The sequence below is a fragment of the Genypterus blacodes genome, unplaced genomic scaffold (assembly GCF_046128005.1).
Source record: "Genypterus blacodes isolate CSIRO-AG114 ecotype Tasmania unplaced genomic scaffold, CSIRO-AGI_Gbla_v1 ptg000005l_1, whole genome shotgun sequence".
Lineage (NCBI taxonomy): Eukaryota > Metazoa > Chordata > Actinopteri > Ophidiiformes > Ophidiidae > Genypterus > Genypterus blacodes.
The window spans coordinates 3,715,001-3,739,540 of NW_027466819.1; the positions used below are offsets into that span (position 1 = coordinate 3,715,001).

Here is a 24,540-nt window from a genome sequence, read left to right on the forward strand (position 1 = left end):
CCGCCGAACGCCTCTCTTTTAAGTATCCAGAGCCCAAGTTCCCCTCGAAGACGCTCTTCAGAGGGGGAGGAAGGAGAGAAGAAGCAGAGAGGAGGAGGAAGAAGAAGAAGAGGAAGCTGAAAAGAGATAAGCAAGGATCTGCAGGATCTTAAAGATGTTGTTGTTGTTGTTGTTGTTGTGTGAACGACTTTAGGATGAATTTAACTTCAATGATTCCTTGATAACAGGTTTAAGTCACGCAAACATTCGACAGCATCACTGTGTATTAAAGTAAACAACTGTGGCAGCTTGCATTACAGTGCAAAACAGGGAGAGGGCGCTGTTCTCCAACAGAGAGCGGCGCCCCGGTTCCCAGTGTTGTTGCGGTGAGGAGGGAAGGAGCAGGACTGTGGTGCACGAGGCCAAAGTAGAGGTCTGAAGGTCTCATCTGTTTACCTAGCATTACATCATCATGTGTCACCTACTTCTTCATGAAACACAGAGGAACTTTAAATGTTTTCTTGATCCCCAGACTGTCATCAGCTGGATGGAGTAAGCACGAGCAGAGACGGATTCTTGTGTAGCGAAAGCAGATTTAGAGTTCCATATGTGATCAAGCAAGAAAAATGCTGAGTAAAGAAAGTTAAAGGTGCAAGCGTGAGAGCGGCTGATAGTTCCATGTGTTACACCTTTAAGATGAAGAGCAGGACAGGCAGGCAGAGGTGTGATGGCGACAGAGGTTAAGAGGTTCAAGCCCGCCGCACCAAAGAGGCGTCAGGCACCGCAGCGCTGCAGCTCATCTCTTTCCTGTGAGCTTTGTCTCCTGCAGAGCAAGGACGCTCTCGCCCGTGAAGCCAGAGGACATTTTTAATGAAGAGAGGAAGCTGACTCAGCTCGTAAACATCGACCTCCACCTTGTCTGTGGTGACGGCTCGCCGCTTAAACTAAAGGATGAGTTTGTGACATCACAACGTGGCGTTCCACTGAGCTTAACGCCTTTCACCGCCGCCGCAGCCATTTCTGCTGCTAAACACCGAGCGCTTTGATCGCGCCGACTCACCGGCAGGTTTCTGGCTGAATCCAGGAAAACCACGAGCAGAGCGGAGGACAGACCGTCGTTGGCCTGACCGCGGTCAGCTCGGACGCTCGTCAGTGCCTGAGGAGGAAGAGGGGGGGAAGAGGGAGGGACAAAATCAGATAAGGAAACCAAAACATTCTGTTCTTCAAAATGAGTGTAGGTGAGACAGGAGATGCTCATGATGTGATGTTGCTCGTGGGTCTGTGGTCAGTACCTGGTCCAGCTTCTCAGGTGAGGGGAGCAAAGATAACCATTCCAGTTTGAGATGCAGCTTCCCTGAGGCCACTTCGTCCAGCACAAACCACTGCAAACACAAACACGTGGACGGGTAATAGTGAGAATTTGTCCTTGTAAGCAAATGTTTATGGAGCCTGGAGCACAAAGGAACAACTCAACCTGAGAGTTTGCTAAATGGAACCGATTCTTTGACATAATGTTATGCACTGAAAGGCGACTTCATGCAAAGAGAAGATTCAGATTACCTCATCGACCCTCTGTTCCTTCTGGAGCTCGGCCAAGTCGATCATCAGACTGAAACACAAAGACACAAACCCTGCATCATTTCTCCTGCAGCTAGCGCCCGATCACTTTCTCATTTAAGGGGAGCAAAGCTCGCAGGTCAATGAAGTGTGAAATCTCCCTACATGCAGCGGGAAACACGTCACTGCATCACATTCTGACAAAACACAGGGAGCTGAACACTGAAGGAGTGTGAGTGAATGTACACATGAGGCAGCACCTTCCCAGGAAGTCGTCTTTGTCCGTGTCCTCGTCGTACAGCTGAATGTCCAGGTTCTGTCCTGTACAATCAGTCACCATGGCCTGCAAATACAGCAAACACACGTTCACGTAACCTCACACACACACGGTTCATACTGTGGGCAGGAACACACGGCTGCTTGAGCTTCCTGAGGCTGAGTCGTGACGTCACCTCGTAGACTTCGCTCCATTTGGGGTTGACCGTCTCGTGGATGACTTTGCTTTGGAAGAGCTGGTTGCTGATCTTGATGACCCCATAAGGGTCCGACTTGCCTTTAATCAGCCCGCCAAGGAACTTGTCCTTGCCCAGCAGCTCCTGGGCCTCCAAGAAGTGGATCCGCAAGACCCCCTGAGGAGACGAGACCAGAGACAGAGGGACAACACGAGTCAACATATTGATTCATTTTGGACGGATTGACGGCCCGAAGGTTTGGCTCACGAGAAACACGGACAGAATTCAGGATATATTCATCATTCGTTCCCAGAGAGTGGGACATTGAGACACATACACACTGTAAGCTGTCACCTCACCAATGTGCGTGTGTGTGTGTGTGTGTGTGTGTGTGTGTGTTACCTTGGGAACAGGGAAGCGTAGCTGGGCCAGCTCAGCCTCTCCCACCAGGGGGATGGTGATACGGTTTGGCAGGACCACAAAACTGTAGATGATGTCCTGGATGATGTTGTCGCATAGTCCACTGAGAAGGATAGACACGGAGGAGGAGGAGGAGGAGGAGGAGGAGGAGGAAGAGACAGGTGGGCAGAACAGAGTGTGAGAGTGTGAGAGGGAAAAGAGAGCAGCTGAGTTGAATTCCTCTGTCAGCAACCTGGCATCAGTGCTTGGATACACACACCCACGCTTACACACACACATACACACACACACACACATTTACATTAATCTCTCTCCAGCTCTCAATACTTGTAACATGAGCAGTGTGTGTCACCAGGAGAGAGAGAGAGCGAGAGCAAGAGAGAGAGAGAGAGAGAGAGAGAGAGAGAGAGAGAGAGAGAGAGAGAGAGAGAGAGAGAGAGAGAGAGTCACAGCCCCACATCCAAACAGGAAACAACACACAGTGTGTACACACATTTACATTCAAACCTGGAAAGACACACAGCAGAGGCCTTGGTGCAGCAGTGTGTGTGTGTGTGTGTGGATGGGTGTGTGTGTATGTTAAGTGACTCTCTATACTCTCTCTATATGTTTGCATGTGTGTCAGCACAGCCAAAACAACACACACAGAAGAGATTTGCCTGAAGGGAAGGAGATTTTCTGCAGCATTGATTTGAGCTTTATTTATTATTTTAACAACCACTGCTGCCTGCAGTGTGCCGGGAGGGAGGGAGGACATCGTTGCAACAAGGTGGAACACGGTAAAGGAGACGTTAGCGCTCCTCTCCTTGTTCCGGTTGTGTGCAACAGGACCCTGAAGTTCAGCCTCTCGTCCAGCAGAGGGCAGCAGCATCATTCATGTTCCTGCATCTGACAGATAAACATCTCCAGATGAGAGCTGTGTGCTGTGACTCCCCTGCCTGTCCTGCCATCTCAACGCCCAATGGGACTTCAACACATCCCAGCCTGCCTGTACAAGGAGTGTGTGTGTGTGTGTGTGTGAGAGAGAGAGAGAGTGTCCGTGTGTGTGTGTGTGTGTGTGTGAGGAGTAGGAGTAGAAGGAGCATTCCAAAGCAAAGCAAAAGTGGATTTAGATAGGCGGTTGCACACGCACACACACACACACACACACACACACACGGTATATAAGCAACCACCACTAAACACACAGACACACCCACAGCAATGTGACCTCTGTTTTTTTGAATGCTGTTTGAAAGTAAAAATGCAAATCCTAAGTGAGGGAAAACACACACACTCACACACTCTCACATACACACTCACACAGACAGAGTAAAACATACTGACGCACACACACACACAGAGAGAGAGAGAGAGAGAGAGGCGGGTAGGAGTGAGCAGGGTGGGGTGTGTTCAGGTTCCAGGTGGATCTCAGCACACACACTGTGGAGTTTTCCTACAAACTTGTCAAACGAGGAAAGCTGCATTTCAGTGGGCGGAGCCTCTGGCAAACCACACTGCTGAAAACAAACACCGAGCCAGCTGGGATGTGCCACAGGTTAATATGGAGGAACAACAGGGCTGACGCTGCTCTGCGGGGGCTTCCCTTCCCTCCCTTCCCTCCCTTCCCTTCCCTTCCCTCCCTTCCCTTCCCTTCCCTTCCCTTCCCTTCCCTTCCCTTCCCTTCCCTCCCTTCCCTTCCCTTCCCTCCCTTCCCTCCCTTCCCTCCCTTCCCTTCCCTTCCCTCCCTTCCCTCCCTTCCCTTCCCTTCCCTCCCTCCGGTCTCACATTCAGGAGACGTTTGTTTCCTCGCCTGTTCCTGCGTGCGGCTGGTATTTCTCAGCTCGGGGCTGAAGCTGAACTGAGCCTCCACCTCCACATGCTGCTGTTCAGAACGAGCATCAAAACACATCTGAATGCAAAATCCAACTGCTTCCAGAAAAGGTTTGGCCAGGATGTAAATGACGAGGCAAAGTCCCATCGCTGGGAGACGTTTAGACGATGCAAACATCAGAGGTGTGTCCACAGAGACAGTACCTGAGCTACACCCAGTGTGTGGATGGTTACACCTGCGCTGCACGCTGAGCTGGCAGAGGGAAGGGAATCTCTGTGCGCGCCTGATTCAGATCAATCATGGCAGGTGGGTTGGGGTTAAAGGTTAAAGATAATAGATTCAATGTTTAAAGAGGATTAGAATGAACATGAACACACACTCTACAGGTCAGAGTGTTACTGTAGTCTGGAGATATTTGGTTAGACACTTTAAAAAGTCTCTACTTATAGGTTATAGGTGTAGTTGAACACAAATATGTTAATGTAGCCCCAGAAAGTCTTTCTTTCATCTTTCCTTTGATATTTAACCCCCCAAAGACTCTGTTTTAATGTACAGATCTATAGATGCAGGGTGCTGTAAGGACAGATGAGTCAGCCTGACACAGTTCTATATCAGGATCCAGAAGATACATTTAGCTTTTATGACAGCGTTCCTGCTGCCGGAGTGATTTCCCCCTCAGACGTGTGCCTGAGCTCTGCTGTTGCCGCCTGCGTCTCGTCTGGAAACGTCTCCACCCGACATCACATCCCTGTCTGCGGCGGCTTCATCCCCTCGCTGTAAATACCAGCACTTATAAAGTTCCTAATCCAGGATGTGATCCCGTGCTTACTGTAATGGTTTGAGAGCCTGACAGGCGGCTCAGGCTGAGCGTCCTCTGGGAGCGTCCCTCTAAAGCGCTGCCTTCGCTTTCTCATTAGGCCCGAGCGGGGGGACGCGGCGCTTCAGAGCCCGCTGAGCGCTCGGCCTGTCCTCACTTCCCCCAAGTGATGATGAATGTAGGTTTAAAGCAATTAGCTGGGACCTTTTCTCATAAATAAAAGTCTCTTTGGCTCCACTGCTGAAACACAAAAGTCCCTCCAGCTCCACTCACTCACATTCATAAGGCCATAATGGAGGAAACATGAAGAGACAAAAGGTGCCAACTACAGGAACACTTTCAACTCAGGCACCAGAAAACGACTGACAAATTTGCTCATTGTTTGCATTGGAAAGCAGGGCTCAGCTCAGAGCTTGGCCTGATTGATTTATCCCAGCCAGTCTACTTTGAATACATATTAAATACTTAGCAACTCAATGAAAGTCAGATGACCTTTGGCTGTTGGTGGAGTTGGGATCGGCCCCTGTTCTCATTTGTGACATTTCCAAGCCAAATGGACTCGTGAGCGACTCGGTCAATAGACTAGAGACTGATCCTGAAGGGGAAGGCTGATTGGTTGCAGCTTCAGTTGTGGCTTTTCCAACTTTACTGTAACATTTGCAGGACCTTTCTGTGATATTTGGACAGACTTGGTTTGAGCTTTGAGCTGGGGTCGTGAAATTGCTGTGAACACACACTGAGGTCAGAGGTCAAATGTCAGTGGCAAGCGCTTGTGTGCCGTCTGCCGTCAACCACAGACGCACAAGAAAACAAGACAACAATGCAAATACAAACTCTGTACACACACACACACACACACACACACACACACACACACACACACACATACTTACTTGACCCCTGGAATGTCCAACATATTAGTGAGTCCGGTCCAATTAATGTCCAATAACTGCAAGACACAAAGGAAATACAACTTAGGGTAAAAACGATTCGGGTTAAAGAAAAAGAGCTGAGCGAGAGAGACAGAGAGAGAGAGAGAGAGAGAGAGACAGAGACAGAGACAGGGACAGAGAGAGAGAGAGAGAGAGGGAAGTAGAGACAGAGAGACAGAGAGATTCATGCCAAACAACAACAATCAGGCCAGCATCTTCAGTTTGTCTTTGAGTTGTGCGACTGGCTGGAGACAATTTGATTGGAGGCGCCAGGAAAACAACAGGATGTAATCAGGTTATGTATCTACTTTAGTATTCTAGCTTTGTGTTTATCAGGACTAATCTGACACACAGCTGACATGAAGCTAAAGACGGTCCAGAGTGACTGAAGAGGAGATGAACTCAATCAGAAAAGCTTTAAGTCAAACACATTCAGGTATGGGAGCGTATTTAGACATTGTGTGCGTGAACAATACGCACACATACTACACACACATGATCTCAAACAGGATCTGGGTCTTCCGTTGCCAGTTTTGACCAAAAAACATCTTTAATTCCTTAAAAAACGAGCAAAACAAAAGTCAGCTGCAAGATCAATGACAGCAGGCTCATTTCATTTACCCACAATGCTGTGCAAATCTGAGTTTGAACCGATTACGAAACCCTGCAGGCGGTGACGTGTCGCTGACAAGTCCGGGCATCCTGGCAAGATTCCTTATTACCTGAGCGACGGAGTTATGGACATCCTCATGCGTGAAAGCATCCAGCATCACTGAGGCAAACAGGAATGCTGAATATTCAATACGGTCATAAACCACACCAGCAGGTTCTGCCCACTGACTCACACTCACACACCTGACACACACCTGACACACCTGACAGACCCGACACACCCTGATAGCGTCTGAATGCATTGCGGTTGCACAGCTGATAGTTGCCAGAGGTACAGCTGGAAATCATAGTAGTGTCAGCTGGTAGTTTATATTTCTGTCTTATACGAAGGCATCAGACTTGAGCTTTGTGTCTACAGTGTGTGTCTGAGCGCTGGTGTGTGTTTGTGTGTTTGGCTCGGTGATGGTGGAGCTGTGAGCTGCTCTGTGCGGTTCAAAAGACGAGCGCCGGCACCGGGGCTGAAAATAACACAAATCCATCGCCCGTATAAGGAGCGTGGGCAGAGCGCTGGTTGTCAAGGTGACCAAATATGTGGAGCAAACATGGGATGACCGCCAGTCCGTGAGTGTGTGTTGTAAGAAATGAATGATGAAAAATGGATTTCAGGGGGAGGAAAATGTAAACTTCTGTGTGTGTGTGTGTGTGTGTCTGTGTGTGTGTGTGTGTGTGTGTGGGCGTTCTCCTTCCTGTGGTCTAGTCCTCGCTCTACATGTAGACTCACGGTGGACCACAATGTTTTTGATCTGCCAGGTTGGCACAGGAAGAGACGAACGCTGAAGAGCTGCCTCAACCTAAATACGCTGCTCAACGCTTCACTCTGGACTTGAGATGCACATCCAACCCTGGTTGATCCAACAATGTCTGCATAAAAACAACAGGGCCTCTTTAGTTAAGCGGTTAATTTCAATTTCAAAAGCGTTAAACAGCACAAAACAAAGGCTACTCCATAGAAAAGGTGGCAGGTGAAGACCCGATGCAGCAGGCCCGATGTCGGCCCGCAGCTAAGCAACCAGCCAAAACACCAGTGTGCACGGCGGTGAGGCACAGGATGGGGAAATACAACCAGCGAACACACCCGACACCAGAGATCTTCAAGCTGTTCGGCTGGCACCAAACATCAACACATCTTTGCTTGATCAGTTTGGATGGAAAACAAACAAACATGGCAACAAAGCTTTTACTGCTTCACTTCACCTTAAACTGATGATAGAGTTTGAGTTTTGTGCAATGCAACCGATAATAGTCTATTATAAGAGATAAATGGTGAAAGCCTGAGCTCTGATACGGCGTTAGAGAGATTATAAATGCCACTTTAGAACATATAAGGTTAGGATTTGAGGGTTCTAAGGCTTCGTCACAATCCACTCCTCTTCTCCTCCTCTCCTCCTCTCCTTAGTGTCGACCCCAGCACTGAAACTTTGCCTTCACCCTCTTGCATCAGTGCACGGCCCAGTTACAGCTGAGAGGGCCACAGTTTCATCAGCGCCCGGTTAGAGCCGAGCGGTGTGTGTGTGTGTGTGTTGGGGGAAGGTGTCAATCTACATGCGAACCCACGGCTCCACTTCCTCCACTGTGTCAGATACCTCAGGTCCTGCAGTCGGAAAGGAGCGCATGGTGGATAATGTGCAGAGAGAAGAGGAGAGGAAAGTCACCATGTTGGGTTCCCACACACATTCTTGCCAGTGACTGTGCCAACAACGGGCCTGGGACCTATAAATAAACTATAAATGCTGCTCATTTCTGCGGCGTAAAAGGCATCAAAATGAAGAAGAAGACGAATGTGGGAGCAAATGTTTGTTCACATGGAGCCGGGGAGACTGAGAGCAAAGCCCAGCAGCACTCCAGTCTAATTTACTCATTTAAGAACAAAAAAAACACAATAAATGTCATCTCAACAAGCAAACAGGAAGTTGAACAGATACTAGGCTATACCATTGTATAGCCAAAGTACTTCCTCTCTTTATTTGACGAAAGCCCTTTGAACTAGCTGGAGCTTCTTTGGCGTGTGATCTTGTGGAAGCTGCTTTAGTAGCGATCCTTTAAAACGAGCTGCAATACCGCACGCCTCAGCCAGGGAGTTACCGAGGCGACGGAGAGAAAAAGACGAAATTTCCCGTTTCTATCTCTTGACCTTTAATGGCAGGGCGTTTCTGTTTTCCCCCATGGGAAGCAGCATCAAACACACAATCTGCTGGATCAAAAGTGCTGAGGCAGAGGAAGGAAGACAGCAGTCAGGAAGAAGGAGCAGGCAGATAGAAGATGATTGGGGACACTGAGGGCAACTGGAGGGAAAGATATTCTAGTTTGGTAGCAAAGTACAGCATGAGGCTTAGGATTCATCAGAAACACACAAAGACTTCCTTCTCTTGGGTCCCTGATCTAAAACTATTCACACCCAACTCCTTGTTTACATTACACGTAAACAAGGAGGTTTGTGTTTCCCTTCTTACGAATAATCGCAGATTAACCAGTCAACAAAGTCTCAACCGGTCCAAAGTTACGGCCACCGTCTCAAGTTCTCAGCGTCACAACATGAATCTGGGTCGCCGCGGTGCGTTGGCAGTGTGAGGCACTCTGAGCAGGCGGGAGAGCTCGGGATGTAACACAGATACATTTAAGGGACGACTGAAGACACGACGGACGCCTTTGGGATCGCTGAGGCAGTAATAAGTCAGAGGGTAAAGTCAGAGGGGAAGGAACTCACCGGTTTCTTGAGGAAGAAGACGGACAGGGCTCCGATCAGAGGCATGTCCCCCAGCAGAGGCTCCATCACCACCCGCATCACTCCATGAAGCTGGAGGGGGGGGAAACATAACAACCTTCAACCATGACACACATGTACTGCTGTGTGTGTGTGTGTGTGTGTGTGTCTGTGTCTGTGTGTGTGTGTGTGTGTGTGTGTGTGTTAAACCCCGTTTCTCCCCGTTTGGTAATTTCCCTTCATCTAGTTCTACTTCATGAAACACTGCCCAAAGTTGAATGAGGTGACACTGGGTTATCTTCACTAACAGAGAGGCTGTGTGGTGCTAACAGGCTTTGGCACAGACATCCTGTTCACTGCAGCACTAGTACGTTTGCTATGGTATCTAGACACGAGGGGGAATATCAACACAAATGTATTCATGTCACACGTTGATGAGGATTCCCTGTGGAGTTTTATTCCTGAACACTTCTCCCAAATGTTCCCCCTATGCACTCTTTCCGTCATTTGGGATGATGCTGCTGCTGCTGCTGCTGCTGCTGCTGCTGCTTTCCCCCCAGAGTGCTTGCAGTGACTCAAACCTCAGATATGTAGTCCGCCCGTCTGCAGCACCAAATTTGGTGGCGGCTCAGTCTGAGTAATCAAATGCCGACATTTTGCTCATTAAAAAGGGCGCAGTGGAAAGATTGCAGATAGACCTTCTTACTGTGTTTACAAGTCATGTGAGGCAGTGACCTGGGGAGTTAAGCTGACATCCAACCAGACAGACAGACAGACAGACAGACAGACAGAAACCGCTGGGATGAAGAGGCGCTGTTCCTTTAAAGACGATGTGGACGGGGGAAAGCAGCATCATGAGGAAAAGCGATGTAATCTGTGGGCTAATAAGAGGGAACTCATACTTGTCGGTCGCGCTAAAATCTGGGTTAGAGGCCAAATAAACATCGGCTTCTCCTTTTCATCGGCTGACAAACTACAAGATGTGAGTTAGGGTGTATAATCCATACGCAGAGGCAAACACTGACGGGGCCTCCTGGTGCAGGGAGCCTCTTTCTGATCTCTGAACGGTAAACATGGCCTGATTCTAAGCCAACAGTGGAGAGGATAACATCGGCGTTATCAGTGCAGAGTCTACACATTATGTAAAGGACACTCTGGTGATGTGATGAGTCCAAACGTTGCTGCAGATGAAAGTGAAGTCTGGCTGAAATCTTGGGTCACGGATACAAAAGGAAAGCTTGTTGACGACGAGACACTTCTACTCCTGACTGACAGCTGCATGATGACAACCCTACCTGTATGCTTTTGATTCCAGCTCTGCAGTAGAATTTCTTGATGTCCACGTCTATTTCTGTATTCCCCACAAAGCTGGAGGGAACAGAGAAGAGAGTTTGGAACGTCATAATCCATTTCTGCTTTAAAGTTCTACCTTTGGTTTGCTTGTGGAACGACATGAGAGTGCGGAGGTGCAGCTCAGTGTGTGTGTGTGTGTGTGTGTGTGTGTGTGTGTGTGTGTGTGTGTGTGTATGTGTACCTGATCTGCAGGTCCATGATGATCTGCCTCTTGTCCACGTTCTCTGTGTAAACTTTCACCCCGTTCACTCTCAGAGGCTGCAGAGGCACAAGACGCAAACACAAGGAGAGAGAAGCTTTCTGAATCAGCTGTGGGTTCATCAATCATTCACCACACACTCACGCTTACATGCTGGCTGAATTCCTGAAACGTAACAGTGCTTAGGCTCAGACTTAGGCTCAGTACGCAGAGGCCAGAGGTGCAAAGGATCGGACACCTTTCACTTTCACACGTGCTTCTCTCTCTCTCTCTTACAAACCAGGTTTTGAAATCTGCACCTTTGAGTCACGTGAGGTCAGACACACACACACACACACACACACTCTTTGACTATGGAGGGACTATGGGGACTTGTAGCATAACTGGATTACTGATGATCACGGGCCAAACCATCCTCTCAGTTGTCTTCCACACACATGCATGCGCACACGCACACACACACACACACACACACACACACACACACACACACACACACACACACACACACACACACACACACACACACACACACACACACACACACACACACACACACACACACACACACACACACACACACAGAGGCCTGCTTTTATTCTTGTCAAAATAAGACTCTGGCAGCAGTTCCCCCCTGGCATGCAGCACCGATTATAATAACAATCTGAGGTCGAGCTGCAGTGCCAACTAGCATCTATCTGCACTTCCTGCTCATTCACAATCACTTTACACACTTTATAATGTCTACACTCATGTGAATCAGTGCTTGTATACACAGCGGCTGTAGGTGGAGCAGAGGTAAACGTCCTAGCAGAGGTTGTAGCCGCTGTAGCCGGAGCCGTAGCCGTAGCCGCAGCAGTCTGGGCCTCGCCTCACCTTGTCGCCCATGTCGATCTTGCTGAAGCAGAAGGTGCTGAGGTGAGGGTTGGCCGCCTTCACCGCCGGCTCGATGGTTTCCCTGAACAGCTTGTCCACGAACTGGCAGATGAACGGCCACATCTGCTTCACCGTCTGCGGGCAGAGAGGTCACAAAGGTCACAAAGGTCCATCGGTAACCTGCACGTCTGCTTTCAAACACTCGCCACATTCCTGTCTCAATCCTACAGGATACACACTTTAGGTACCGCTGCTGTTAGAACAGAGACACGAGCGGAGATGAGACTTTTATAAGAGCCGAGACAGCGTAATGGAGGCAGGTGCACATAGATGAACTTCCAAACTGCATGCACCTCATTCTTTATTCTATATCTGCGATCTCTTTCCGTCACCTTAAGTGTGGGTTTACACAGTGTTGGCCTGAAACCACCTGTGTGCAAATGGGATTTTCCTTTGGAATTGGGTCACTTGTACCTGTGGGGGTAGAAGTAGAACACCAGGCCTCAGAGTTTCTCTCTCGCCTCCTATTCATCATCGTGGAGGAGAATTTAAAGAATGAGAAACGCTCGGGTTTACGAGTTACGAGCCTGCGGGAGGAACGAACTCAATGCTGTCGTCGTAGCCTGACATGATCTTTGTGGCTCACTAAGGTGTGTATGCACGCTTCCGCTTGGGAACCGGAGGGTCGCCAGTTCGAGCCCCTGCCGAGGTGCCCTTGAGCAAGGCACCGAACCCTCAATTGCTCCCCCCTCTGCGAAGGGTGGTAATGTAATGTAAGTCGCTTTGGATAAAAGCGTCTGCCAAATGATCGTAATGTAATGTAATGTAAAAGGAGACTGTAGCCTCTCTCTCTCTCCCCCTCTCCGTCTCCCTCCCTCTCTCTCTCTCTCTCTCTGGAGGCGGCAGCATTGGATCAGGGTCTCGGAGAGTTCTAGATACAGTTCCTATTTTTATACCTCTGCCCGCCTCTGCCAGTGGCTGATGAAGAGCAAACATGTGGGTGAGTGGGCGGTGGAAGTGAGAGAGAGTGAGTGAGTGAGTGAGTAAGTGAGTGAGTGAGTGAGTGAGTGAGTGAGTGAGTGTGTGTGTTGTACACTACCTTATTCAGCCACTCCACTCTTTCCACATCTGGATAATGGACCTGGAAAGACAAACAACAGAAGGAGTTATAGATCTTTAGCAGGTTTTCCATTCAGGCCCTGATGCAGCCTATGACCTCATTATCCAGGACAAAGTAACGATGGAGAGATGAATCTACACAAATAGCAGACACACACCCAGAAAGCTAGAGAAGAACAAACCACTAAATACGGTTTTCTATAAACACACAAAGAAAGGAAACTGCTGGAGTTCCTGCAGACATTTCAATGGCACGGCAACACAGGAAGGACAGAGGAAGGCTTTTCACTCTTTCCATCTGCTGAGACCACAACTTCTGTGTTTGGGCCTCAGCTTCAGCTCCTTCAGTCCTAAGCCTGACACACACACACACACACATACACACACACACACTCTGCCAGGCCCCGGTCAGTCACAAGTTGGACTCTCCCAGCAGCTGTGTGGAAATCCTGACCTCCTGTTATTAGCCACGCCCACACGAGATGCTTGAGAGTAACCTCAGACTTCATGACCACCAATCCAATCCGATCATGGATTTCTAAAATGTTAGCTAGCTTGCTTTGTTTCTCCTATTTCCTGTCTCCTTGGACCGTCTGCTGCTGCCTGCATGTAAGCTGGTTGATCGGGACGGAGAGGGACAAGAACAAAAGTGCTGAGTCAGCTTTTCCCTCAAACAGCTGAAGGCCAGCGTGAGGTGGGAGAGGAGGAGGGGGGGCAGGAGGGAAAGCAGGAGGGAGAGCAGGAGGGAGAGCAGGAGGGAAAGCAGGAGGGAGAGCAGGAGGGAGAGGAGGAGGGAGAGCAGGAGGGAAAGCAGGAGGGAGAGCAGGAGGGAGAGGAGGAGGGAGAGCAGGAGGGAGAGGAGGAGGGAGAGCAGGAGGGAGAGGAGGTGGACGCTCGCTTATTGAACGGTGGTGGAACAGGAAACCCATCAGACCAAACAGTTGCTTCATGCCTACATCTATATTTAGAGAGAGAGACAGAAAGAGAGAGAGAGGGCAGAGAGACAGAGAGTGACAGAGAGAGAGAGACAGAGAGAGAGAGACAGAGAGAGAGACAGACAGAAAGAGAGAGAGAGGACAGAGAGAGACAGAGAGTGACAGAGAGAGAGAGAGACAGAGAGAGAGACAGACAGAAAGAGAGAGAGAGGACAGAGAGAGACAGAGAGTGACAGAGAGAGAGAGACAGCGAGAGACAGAGAGAGAGAGACAAAGAGAGAGAGAGACAGACAGAGAGAGAGACAGAGAGAGAGAGAGAGTGGCAGAGAGAGAGAGAGAGAGAAAGACAGACAGAAAGAGAGAGAGAGAGGGCAGACAGAGACAGAGACAGAGAGAGAGAGAGAGAGAGAGAGAGAGAGAGAGAGAGAGAGAGAGAGAGAGAGAGAGAGAGAGAGAGAGAGAGAGAGATCAGTGTGTGCTGCAGTGTTCACAGAGCTATTACAGAGTTTTGTTTTTGTTGCTGGTTTTGATTGTAGCCTTGTAGTAACACACACACACACACACACACACACACACACACACACGTTTCCCCTCCATGGCGTTTGAATACATTTGAATGGAAACTTAATACTCTGCAGCATCAAACCCTGACCCCCTCTCAAGCGTTCCGCCGCTTCAGCTTCAACCATGAGGGAAGAAACTCAACGCAATTAACCAATCACTAAAATAACCTGAACCTTGTCTGAGCTCAGGGACAAAACTTTATTAGAACCTTTATTAGCTTTAGAATCTCCTCCCTCTTATCTCTCACACAAATGAAAATAATGGATTAATAGGAGCTGCATGGATTAGAGAGTGAGAGCGGGCTGTGCGGGCTGTTTGAGGCCCGTACGGGTCTGTGACCATCCTGCAGGTAGAGGAAGAGCGACGCACCGCAGGCCTCCTCTCTGCCCCGCCGCCACTTTGTTTCCATTCTCCACTGCAGGACAGAGGAGAGGACTTCAAAAGAGGGAAGACCCACCCTGCCTGTGTGTGTGTGTGTGTGTGTGTGTGTGTGTGTGTGTGTGTGTGTGTGTGTGTGTGTGTGTGTGTGTGTGTGTGTGTGTGCTGAAAGGGAGAGCGAGAGGAGGAAACACAGCTCGACGGCGGTCATAGCTGTGTTTTCCATTTCTAACATTTGAGTGCCGATGATTAAGAGTGAAACTATGTGGACGTCTGTACACACAAAAAGAAGCGTACACCAGCGCACACACACTGTAACACACAGTTATTCAGTAAACAGCAGATTGTGTCGTGGTTGTGGACGGTTACTTTAACACTTTAAACACCGGTGGCCTGTTTCTTTTCTTCACAGCTTCTTTGCTCACTCGCTGCTTCTCACTAACGCCGTCGTTGCTGAGGTTTCACAATGCCAACCCCCCCCCCCCCTCCTCTTCAACCCCCCTTATTCCGACATCCAGCGCTCCCAGGCACTGAGCTACAACCTAAGACAACCTCTGACCTTTTCCCTTCGCAGCCTCACAATTTTCTACATCCCAAAATAAATCCAAATGCAGAAATCTGAAACACGATATATCTTTAACAGAATAATTCAAGTGTTACCAACATCTTAAAAGCTTTTTTTTTTTTTCCCCCATACAATTCATCTCCACACACACACACACTTCATCTCAGTGTGACACCAACACACAGAGAGAAGATCAAAAGACGGAACGACCCAGCAAGCAATCAGGGTCGGACACGCCGAGTCACACACTGCATGAAGACGGAGGAGAGAGAGGGACACACACACGCATACACACACACAAACACACACACACACACACACAGAGCTTTGATAATACTGTGAGAAGAGGCTATAGCTTGAAACGGAAGGAAAGGAAAGGAAATGAAACTGGACCCAACTATTGAAGAATGGACATAAATCTAAAGGACACATTAATAATACAAAGATAATAAAACTCTATTCTGAAACTGGATCAGGCGTTCTGATAGTTATCACTGATATTGTGCGAGCCGGGCTTCACGAGGCACATCTGTGTGTTTGCTCAGATTTCCTGACTCATGGTGCAAAATGCAGATACTTCCTGTTTGAACTCCAGCGTCACCTCAGCACCGGTGAGGTCACAACTTCCTGAATGTCTGACACCGCTAAGAGGAAGACATCCACGTCCCACTGTCTCAGGCACGCTCGGCCTGCGGCCCACACCGTCTATCAAGCCTCATTCCGGGCATAGCTCCTGAGAGAGCGAGCCAAGGAGGAGGAGGAGGAGGAGGAGGGCTCGCTCGCTCGCTCGCTCTCTGTGCTTTCCTCCACAAAGGCTTGTTGTCACTGTTTGCTGTTGATCCAGCCGTAGTTTGGTTGAACATTTCATCCAATCAGCAAAGCTACAGCCTCAACTTGACTGAGGACATCAGAGTGTATAAACAGTGTTGATTGACAGCTCATTGTTTGGCTGATTAGCGACAGGGAGACCCGACCGGGCTCCACCGATGAGATGTGAGAGCACCGGCGTCTCCCTGTGATCCTCAGCAATCAGCGGCAGTCTTTGACCCTTAGAAGAGACCCGGCTGCCAGTCTGTCCCCGTCCTCCCACTCCACATACTTTATCTCCTCCGCACTGTCAGTGACCTGGGAACCCAATGATCACAGTCCCTGAGTCATCATGGGCCCGTCTGGATCAGTAAGATCCAAGGTTTCCAAGGTTTCAAAGGATGGCGGCTCTTTCATGTTTCTGTGCTACGACACGTTCAGCTCATTTAAGTCATAAGGGGAGTTGGCAACGGCAATCTGATGTTACCGTTACCATCCAATCCCTGCTTGAGCTTCAGTCATGTAGTTTAGGAGAGTTTGCCACATGTCCGGACCAGCATGAGAGCTCCAGACACACAGAGGACGGCAGCTCTGCTCAGGCCTCTGCTCAGGCCTCAGCTCAGGTCTCTGCTCGGGTCTTTGCTCAGGCCTCTGCTCAGGCCTCAGCTCAGGCCTCAGCTCAGGTCTCTGCTCGGGTCTTTGCTCAGGCCTCTGCTCAGGCCTCAGCTCAGGTCTTTGCTCAGGCCTCTGCTCAGGCCTCAGCTCAGGTCTCTGCTCAGGCCTCTGCTCAGGCCTCAGCTCAGGCCTCTGCTCAGGCCTCAGCTCAGGCCTCTGCTCAGGCCTCAGCTCAGGCCTCTGCTCAGGCCTCAGCTCAGGCCTCTGCTCAGGCCTCTGCTCAGGCCTCAGCTCAGGTCTCTGCTCAGGTCTCTGAGGTCTCTTTCTCCCGGGCCTCTGCCTCTTTGGTCTCACAGCACGTTTATGGTCGACGCTTCAGGAGGTCCGAGCGCGCGCTGACAGACTTAGCACACCAGAGGCAAACTTAAATATAGTAAGAGGACGGGTTTTATGTCTCTCAAAACGAGTCCTGACGGCCCCCTGGAGCTACGTGGAAGCTGTTCACCCAGGACACCAACTCCCTCCCTCAGGGGAACAACAGGGACCAGAAGGATGAAAGAGTCCGACGCTGCTTAGACGCTTCAGCTGTCTGAGCTGGTGCAGAATGTGTGACGGTTTAGGAAGAAGGTAACGTGTGCGTCCTCATGAGAGCTGGCCTGTGCGTTAAAGTGAAAGCATCATCTCATATCAGGTCAACTTCACTCCTCAGTCTGCAGAGTTCAAACAGGGACGAACCCAGGGAACTAAATGACTTCCAGACGCCGGTCCAGGGCTCATTTAAGGACAACTGTGCTTTACAGAGCAATGTTGGGATGTGATTTTAACATTGTATTGATTTTAAAACAATATCAATCCTCAGTTTCCCGCCAGATGAAGTCTCCAGCCGACACAAGCTTCATACTTTCACTGCTGACAGGGCTGAGGACACAAGACTGCAGGACTTTACTCACTAGAGTGTATGACGGTCTCTGCAGTGTGAGCCTTGATAGTGTTGACTGATTACTTAGTGCAGATTACTGACAACTAGCCAAATCCAAAGCGAGCAGTTTGTCAAACAGTAACATTGATCTGTGTTTAAGAATAAGAACTATCCTTCCTTTCGTGTCTTTTCTCCAAACCCTCCATTGAGTTTCAGTTCTTCTCTAAGAATCCCATCAAAGTTTGAAATTGTCCCAAAATAATAACAATAACAACGACGACATGAGAGAGAAAGCAAAGCCTGGCACGAGTGATGTCGCCGGCAGGAATGTGGAAACGCTTCACCGCAAAACCGTGCAGTGAAATGAAAGGGTGCCGGCCCGGCCGTCTGATTGGTCCGGCCGGAGGAGACGGAGCGTGCGTTTCCTCTGACCGCCTGCAGAGAAACACTAGAGTTTTTCAGCAACCGGACACGTTGCTGCTGAATTGTAGCGGATTATCTCTCTCAAGACAATTTGGCATGGGGTCTATTGTGAAGATGAAGATGAAGATGACGTTGTTATTGTAGAGCAGCGTCCAGCACCTCTACCTCTCTGTCTAACACACACGTCTGATCCGACCCACGTGTTTGAGAGCAAAGCAACAATAAAGTGATAACAGAAGTGTAATAACGGGCGACTTACCCACGGTGGCAACTCAGACGTACACACAGCCTGCCTCACTGCTCTCTCCTCGTGCTCCAGGAAGGCTAAGGCACGGTTGATCCTGAAGTCTTTATTGCTGCCGTAGCTCCGTCGCCACCAGAAGAACATGGCCAGTCCAATCAGAACCCAGCTGAAACTGAACTCAAAGTATCCCAAGATGTAGATGGGGAAGATGACGGCGAACGTCTTGCCGAATTTAATCCACATCTGCGTGACGTCCGTCAGGGCCGACTGCGGCTCTTCTTCCAGCTGGTCCGGGGACGGCGGCGGCCCCAGGGAGGAGGTGCCCGAGCCGCCGGGGTCAGGGACGGGCCCGTTGGCCCTGACGCCTGCTCCTGACGAACCGTCCATCTTGGGCCTGGTGCCTTGGACTCCACTGTTACTCATTTCACGTCTGGAACAGCACAGTAAACACACACATGCAGCACACGTTAATGTCGTCTTTCATCCACAGAGTTTGACCTCGATTCATCACGGCTAAGCAGAGGAGGCAAACCTTTCATCTCATGGGGCCAAAGGTCAAACGATTGTGTCACAGAATACAAAACAAAGACACAACAAGCATTCCCACTGTGCCTCACAAACATACCATAATATTCTGACTGAGACATGTTTACTTTGATGATACATTCAATGTTTACACTCACTACAAATGCACAGATACTAAGGTCAGAAGGTAGATAAACAGGCCTCACATCCCAGGTTTGTTTATTTCCCAAACTGTAATCAGACACCAATCCCCATGTGGAAAACAGCCACAGTATAATTACCCTGGAACACATTTGCAAACCAAATAATACTGCAAGTCCTAAAAACATCATGGATGCAGCGTCGGCATATTTTAGTCTGAGATGATCTGCTGCCTGTCAGAGAGGATCCACGGGTCATCACCCCACCGTGACCGCAGACTCACGTGGAGGCCGCGGAGTGATCAACAAGTCAACAAACGGTAGATGACTGATTAAATCAACTTCATCCCCCGAACACAAGGACCCGTGTAATGCTGTGATGATATCCTCAAACAACAACAACATCTTATAAGGTTCATTTACCTGACGACGTGCACACACAGATAACAACCGATGATGAACAATAGTTGACGTTGTGAATAATAAAGCTTAAAGGCGTTTTTGTGAGGCACCTTTCCAGTCTGAGCAGGCAGAGACGCTGTCAGAGGAGTTGGCTGCTTTTAAGTGTGCGTACGAAACTCCACTGCGAAACCGTCTGCGTGAACTTTGGTTGTTTCTTGACGATTAAAAGCAACGATATTGACCAAACTTTTAATCATTTTAGAAACATTTAGAGTCAATCTTCAATTCGGCATAAATCTTAAACATTAACGAGCTTTAATTTAATTAGAATTGTAACTTTTCGAAGTGCCACAATCGCTATCAGCTTCACTCTTCCGCCATCAAAACACCGAGTCTTAGACGGCAACGAGCACAGCGAGCCAATTATAAAAGTTGCAATCGTACTGAAATGAATGTTGTTTTGTTGGATTGTAAGTAAGCCGAATAAAAGCTGAGTTACGTTCATATTAGTAAAGTCATTTGTTTGTGTTCTGCGGCGCACACAGTCCCACCAATACACGAACCCAACTATACAAGCTAGGTTTTTGAACGGCGTCTGCCGTGACGTTGTCTCACAGGGCGACACGTATCGGGGCTGACAACCAAGCACTGCGTAAAACCTCGCAGTGCCAAAAACAACTTCACCTCCCCGCGTCTCTGCCAGAAAAAACTGCGCACTCACCGTTTCCACCTGCGACATGCGCTCTTCCCTGGAAAATAAACTCAAGTTCACTGTCCGAGTCCAGTCCGCTGCATGGCGACTACTTAAAAGTCTACTAAGCCGCTTTCCCTCCTTCAGCACATCCAGCCGTGAGGGCGAGCAGTCCGCCTGTGCCTGCCCGCAGGAAACTGTCATCGCGGGGAAGAGGTCAGCCTCCTCCGCGGAGGGAGCTTCAAAACACACACACCAAAGCGGGCACTGTCGCCATCTGGCGGTAGAAAAAATAAATACACAGATAGATAGATAGATAGATAGATAGATAGATAGATAGATAGATAGATAGATAGATAGATAGATAGATAGATAGATAGATAGATAGTAAATTAAAAACGTACTGTACAAAAGGTGGTTGATTAATTTTCTTAGGATCTAATCTAATTCCAATACCATTGCTCCAATTATTATAAAAGTAATACTTCTTCACATCTCAAAATTCCATTCTAGATTCTATCATAGATCTTGTAGCAACTCAAAAAGGATTATAAAGTACAGTCAACACCTGTCTGACTGTGTCAACCAATGGTAAGCTTCACACAGGTAGGATGGCTTTTGTGTTAGATTGTACTCGCGTGTGTTTGTGGCCTTTGGCTCCAAATGGTCACAGGTAAAACAGAGGTTGTTCCACCACCAGATGTCACTGTTTAACTGTCACACTCAGCCACTTTCCCTTACAGAAGTGAGTTTTTTTTTACATTTTTGTTTTACAAATTATATAAAATTAAAACAATTTTCTTTCTATAAAACATTTTGCTGCTAAAGAAGATCCAACATGTTTTTATGAAATATGCGATTTATAAGAAATATGTGCATCATCTCTCAAAGGTACAGCGCACAGAAGATCAAACAAATCCAACAGGAAGAAGACAAACACCAACGAGGAAACTTTTCATGCAAAGAACAACGACAAAGTGACACAGAGGGAGGGAAACACGCAGACTAAACACACTGGGAGAGGAGGGGATGGTGACAAACAGGTGAACCTAATCAGGGCGGGGCAGACAATCACACAGGAAGCACACAGGGGCAGGAAGTGAGGTATCTGAACAGAGGGGACAGGCGAATACAACAAAAGAATATATTTCCTCACTGCAAGATATGTATTTCCACTGTAATCTTTCACTGGAAGTATCGAACCGCCAGTAAAGCCTCTGACGGCACACAGATCCTAACTTGACCCCATTATGAGAGAATTAACCCCTTCATATAACTTGTGACCTGATTTCTTGTCTGACGTATCTGGATAATGAGCGCTCATGTAAATGGAAGGTGTAGATTGGATCAAAGCACTCTCTGGCAGAACGGAGGCTTACTAGACGGATTGCTGCCAAAAACGAAATGCAAAGTTCAGCTAAAGACCATGAGGCGAATGGTTTATTCCTCTGATCTCGCCTCCACGACAGCTCAGCAGGCCCGTGAAGGCCCAGCCAGCACAGTGTGGGACTGCATGTAAACTCAGATCAGAGCTGGTAATCACAAAGCCACCATGGAGAAAGACCACAGCCGTAAGCTTTAGGAAGAGAGAGAGAGAGAGAGAGAGAGAGAGAGAGAGAGAGAGAGAGAGAGAGAGAGAGAGAGAGAGGGAACCAAATGTACATAAAGGAAAAGCTTCAAAGCTGCCATTTTGATTAAGCAAAGCTAGAAAATTATGCTTCTAAGATGATAGGAAAATTAATAATACAGGCATTTTAGTTTCCACAGCAGAGAATCAACAAATCCCTCTGCGCCGCCAGGTTTCAAGCTCCTATCCAGCAATGAATGCGACGCGTTTGCTTCTTTCTCTAACTGTGAAATGATTCAGTTTAGACCGCAAATTGTAGCAGCTGAAGCCCGGACGTAGATCAATGATTCAGTCTTTGCTCCGTGGTTTTAGTATTTTCAGACGCAGGCAGGGGAGGAAGTGGCCGCGCAGAAGAGAAGGGGAATTTTACAATCATGCCCGTCTGACTCATAAGCCTGTTTGCTCTATTTCAACAGCCAGAGCTTGAACTCGCACAAACTTTTAAGAAAATACTTTAAAGGCAGACTCGAGAGTTGTGAATGCGGTTGCGATCCGCCGAGTCCACTCCGTCTGGACAGAGTGTCTGCCATTTAAAAACATTACCATGCATCATTCAGTATCTCTGTGTTCATTGTGTCACCAAAGTGTGTGTGTGTGTGTGAGGGGGGGGGGGCTGGTGCCGGTCAGCAATATGCGACAGAAACTCAGAGGAAACGGAGTTAAGCTGCAAAGAAAGTGGAAGTGATAAGAGGAGGCTTTATTCTGTGAGATCTGGAAGTGTGTGAAGTTGAACAAGAGCCATGAAATATTAAAACGTCGGCTGTGTGACTTTGTGTTCGCTTTCTTTGCTTGTGTAGTTTGAGTTTGTTCGTCCAAACTCGGGCGAAAAGTTTCGATTTTGCCCTTAATGAGGACTTTACCTCTTTATTGGTCAACGATGAATCAATACAGAGAGTTTGTTGAATCAGCTGTGGGACTTTATTGTTCAAATATGTAGATGAGCTTCAGTGTAATCCTCTTTCATCTTTAGCAGCTATTTGTTTTGACACAGAATGTGGTGTTTAACGCTTTTCGCAGAGGATTTGAAGTCATTATGGTGAAACATGCAGCGTTTCTTCACACCGCCTCGTGTTTCCAGATCCACGTGACGGCAGAAGAGGAAGAGGAAGATGAAACTCTGTGGTCCCGTCTGTGTGAAACGTGAATGTGAGATTTGGATCACGTTGTCCTCTTATCGATGGATTGAGGAAGTGTGGCAGCATCAATCATGCACCGTGCGTCCTCACACACAATACGCTTCTGCACAAGGACAACAACAAGGACGCTTATTGTCCACAGGCTCTACTTGTCCACTCATTCTGGGTTCATTCAGGCCTTTTAGATGCAGCAAAAGTGCTCGACGCCCGAATGAGCTATTTACCGTGCAATAATAGCGTCTATGTTTCAAGGTCAAGAGGCGTCAAACAGGAGGAATTCACTGCCAGGCCTGCATTTACACAGCCAGCTTTTGTTTGTGCGCCGCATTCAGCTCAGCCAAGGACGCCGTGTTTGTTGGTTTACCCGTCCGTCTGTTTATCAGCCGGATTGTTTGAAAGGTTATGATCTGATATTTCATTTAAACGTGGTGGGAAGGTTTGGACGCGATCCGGGAAAGAACCCAGAATCAGATTTAGGTACAAATGGAGCTCATGATAGAAACACAAGAAGAAGAATATTGCCCACGGCCACTCAAGAGGGAATATTTGAATATCCCAGACATGACATCACTGTGGATGTAAACACAGCTGCCTTCTTTAAGTAAACTGAATTATGGAGCCGGGAAACTTCACAAGGGTTCATTTTCATTTCAAATGTTTTCCTTCACTGAGTCGTCGTTACTTCTGGGGGAGATTTCTCCTAAAGTCATTTCCTAAAGCCAGTTTCTATTCAGAGAAAACTTTGAAATGTATGCGACACTTTAAAAATGTTAATTGGTCCACAAGTTCTGAAGCAAATCTATTTCCTTCACCTTCCTCTGCGTCGCTCTGACTTTGACCTTCACCTTCCTCATGACAGAGTAAGAACATTCTGACCTTTATTCACTTCTGCTTCCTAGGTGATCTCATTATACAATACTTTGATACTTACCGATCTGAAGTAGGCTATGATTGAAATTCTAAAATTGCTAAATTAAATCCTGTGGACCCTCACAGCTGATCCAAGTTTAGATAAAGGATGGAATGGTGGTTTGGGGTCTCACATTATTAAATAGCTCATTTTTCCATCATGTTATAGACAATAACAACTTTGTCTCTGTATGTGTTGATCGCAGCATTGATCCCGGGTTCTGTCTGCAAAGTCATAAATGCTCAAATCTCTCATCTGAGCAATCGAGATTCATCGCCTTTAGATCAAGACGGATCTGCCTTCACTGTCTTCATCCATCCGTCTGCATCCATTCATTACTCAGAACAGCTGCAGAGATATAATTAGTTTCTATGCCCAGCTGATCAATACATGAGCCCGTTCATAATTGCATTAGCCAACAACTGAGCCAAGGATCAACCCCAGCAGCAGGTTGATCCTGACATTCTGCTCCAAACTGGTTTCAAGCTGTCGATCACATAACTTCTTGAAAGACAACATTAAAGCTTCTTAATCCTCTGGCTGGATCGTATGAGAGAGTGCTGCTTTGTTTTGTTTTTCATTTCATTTGTGCAAAAATCAGCAGCAAGTGGACGCCGTGAACAAAAATCAGGTCAATTTGTGTGATTTTTGCCTGAAGGATGTTTCAGTTTAAGCTTCTAGTGATTCTCAATCTCTGCCAAAGTCACTAATAACTCTTCCAATAGGACTTTCATGCGTTAACAGGCGGAAAATACCTATAAAAAAAACT

At 48.0% G+C, this 24,540-nt stretch overlaps 1 protein-coding gene across 2 annotated transcripts in view; it reads right to left on the bottom strand.

Annotated features, from left to right (window-relative positions):
• LOC142999580 (extended synaptotagmin-2-A-like) overlaps positions 1-20,300 on the bottom strand; it is a 28,087-nt gene extending 7,787 nt beyond the window's left edge. For both annotated transcript variants that reach the window (XM_076149197.1, XM_076149189.1), the window contains exons 1-14: positions 20,129-20,300; positions 18,356-18,770; positions 12,871-12,912; positions 11,772-11,906; positions 10,878-10,954; positions 10,639-10,711; positions 9,347-9,436; positions 5,932-5,987; positions 2,391-2,511; positions 1,989-2,165; positions 1,797-1,879; positions 1,540-1,588; positions 1,272-1,361; positions 1,040-1,135 (exon numbers count right to left, since the gene is read on the bottom strand). In XM_076149197.1, coding sequence (XP_076005312.1) covers positions 1,040-1,135; positions 1,272-1,361; positions 1,540-1,588; positions 1,797-1,879; positions 1,989-2,165; positions 2,391-2,511; positions 5,932-5,987; positions 9,347-9,436; positions 10,639-10,711; positions 10,878-10,954; positions 11,772-11,906; positions 12,871-12,912; positions 18,356-18,763 — 1,497 coding nt within the window. In that variant the 5' untranslated portion in view covers positions 18,764-18,770; positions 20,129-20,300. The remainder of the gene's footprint in view (positions 1-1,039; positions 1,136-1,271; positions 1,362-1,539; positions 1,589-1,796; positions 1,880-1,988; positions 2,166-2,390; positions 2,512-5,931; positions 5,988-9,346; positions 9,437-10,638; positions 10,712-10,877; positions 10,955-11,771; positions 11,907-12,870; positions 12,913-18,355; positions 18,771-20,128) is intronic.
• Between the last annotated feature and the right edge of the window lie 4,240 nt (positions 20,301-24,540).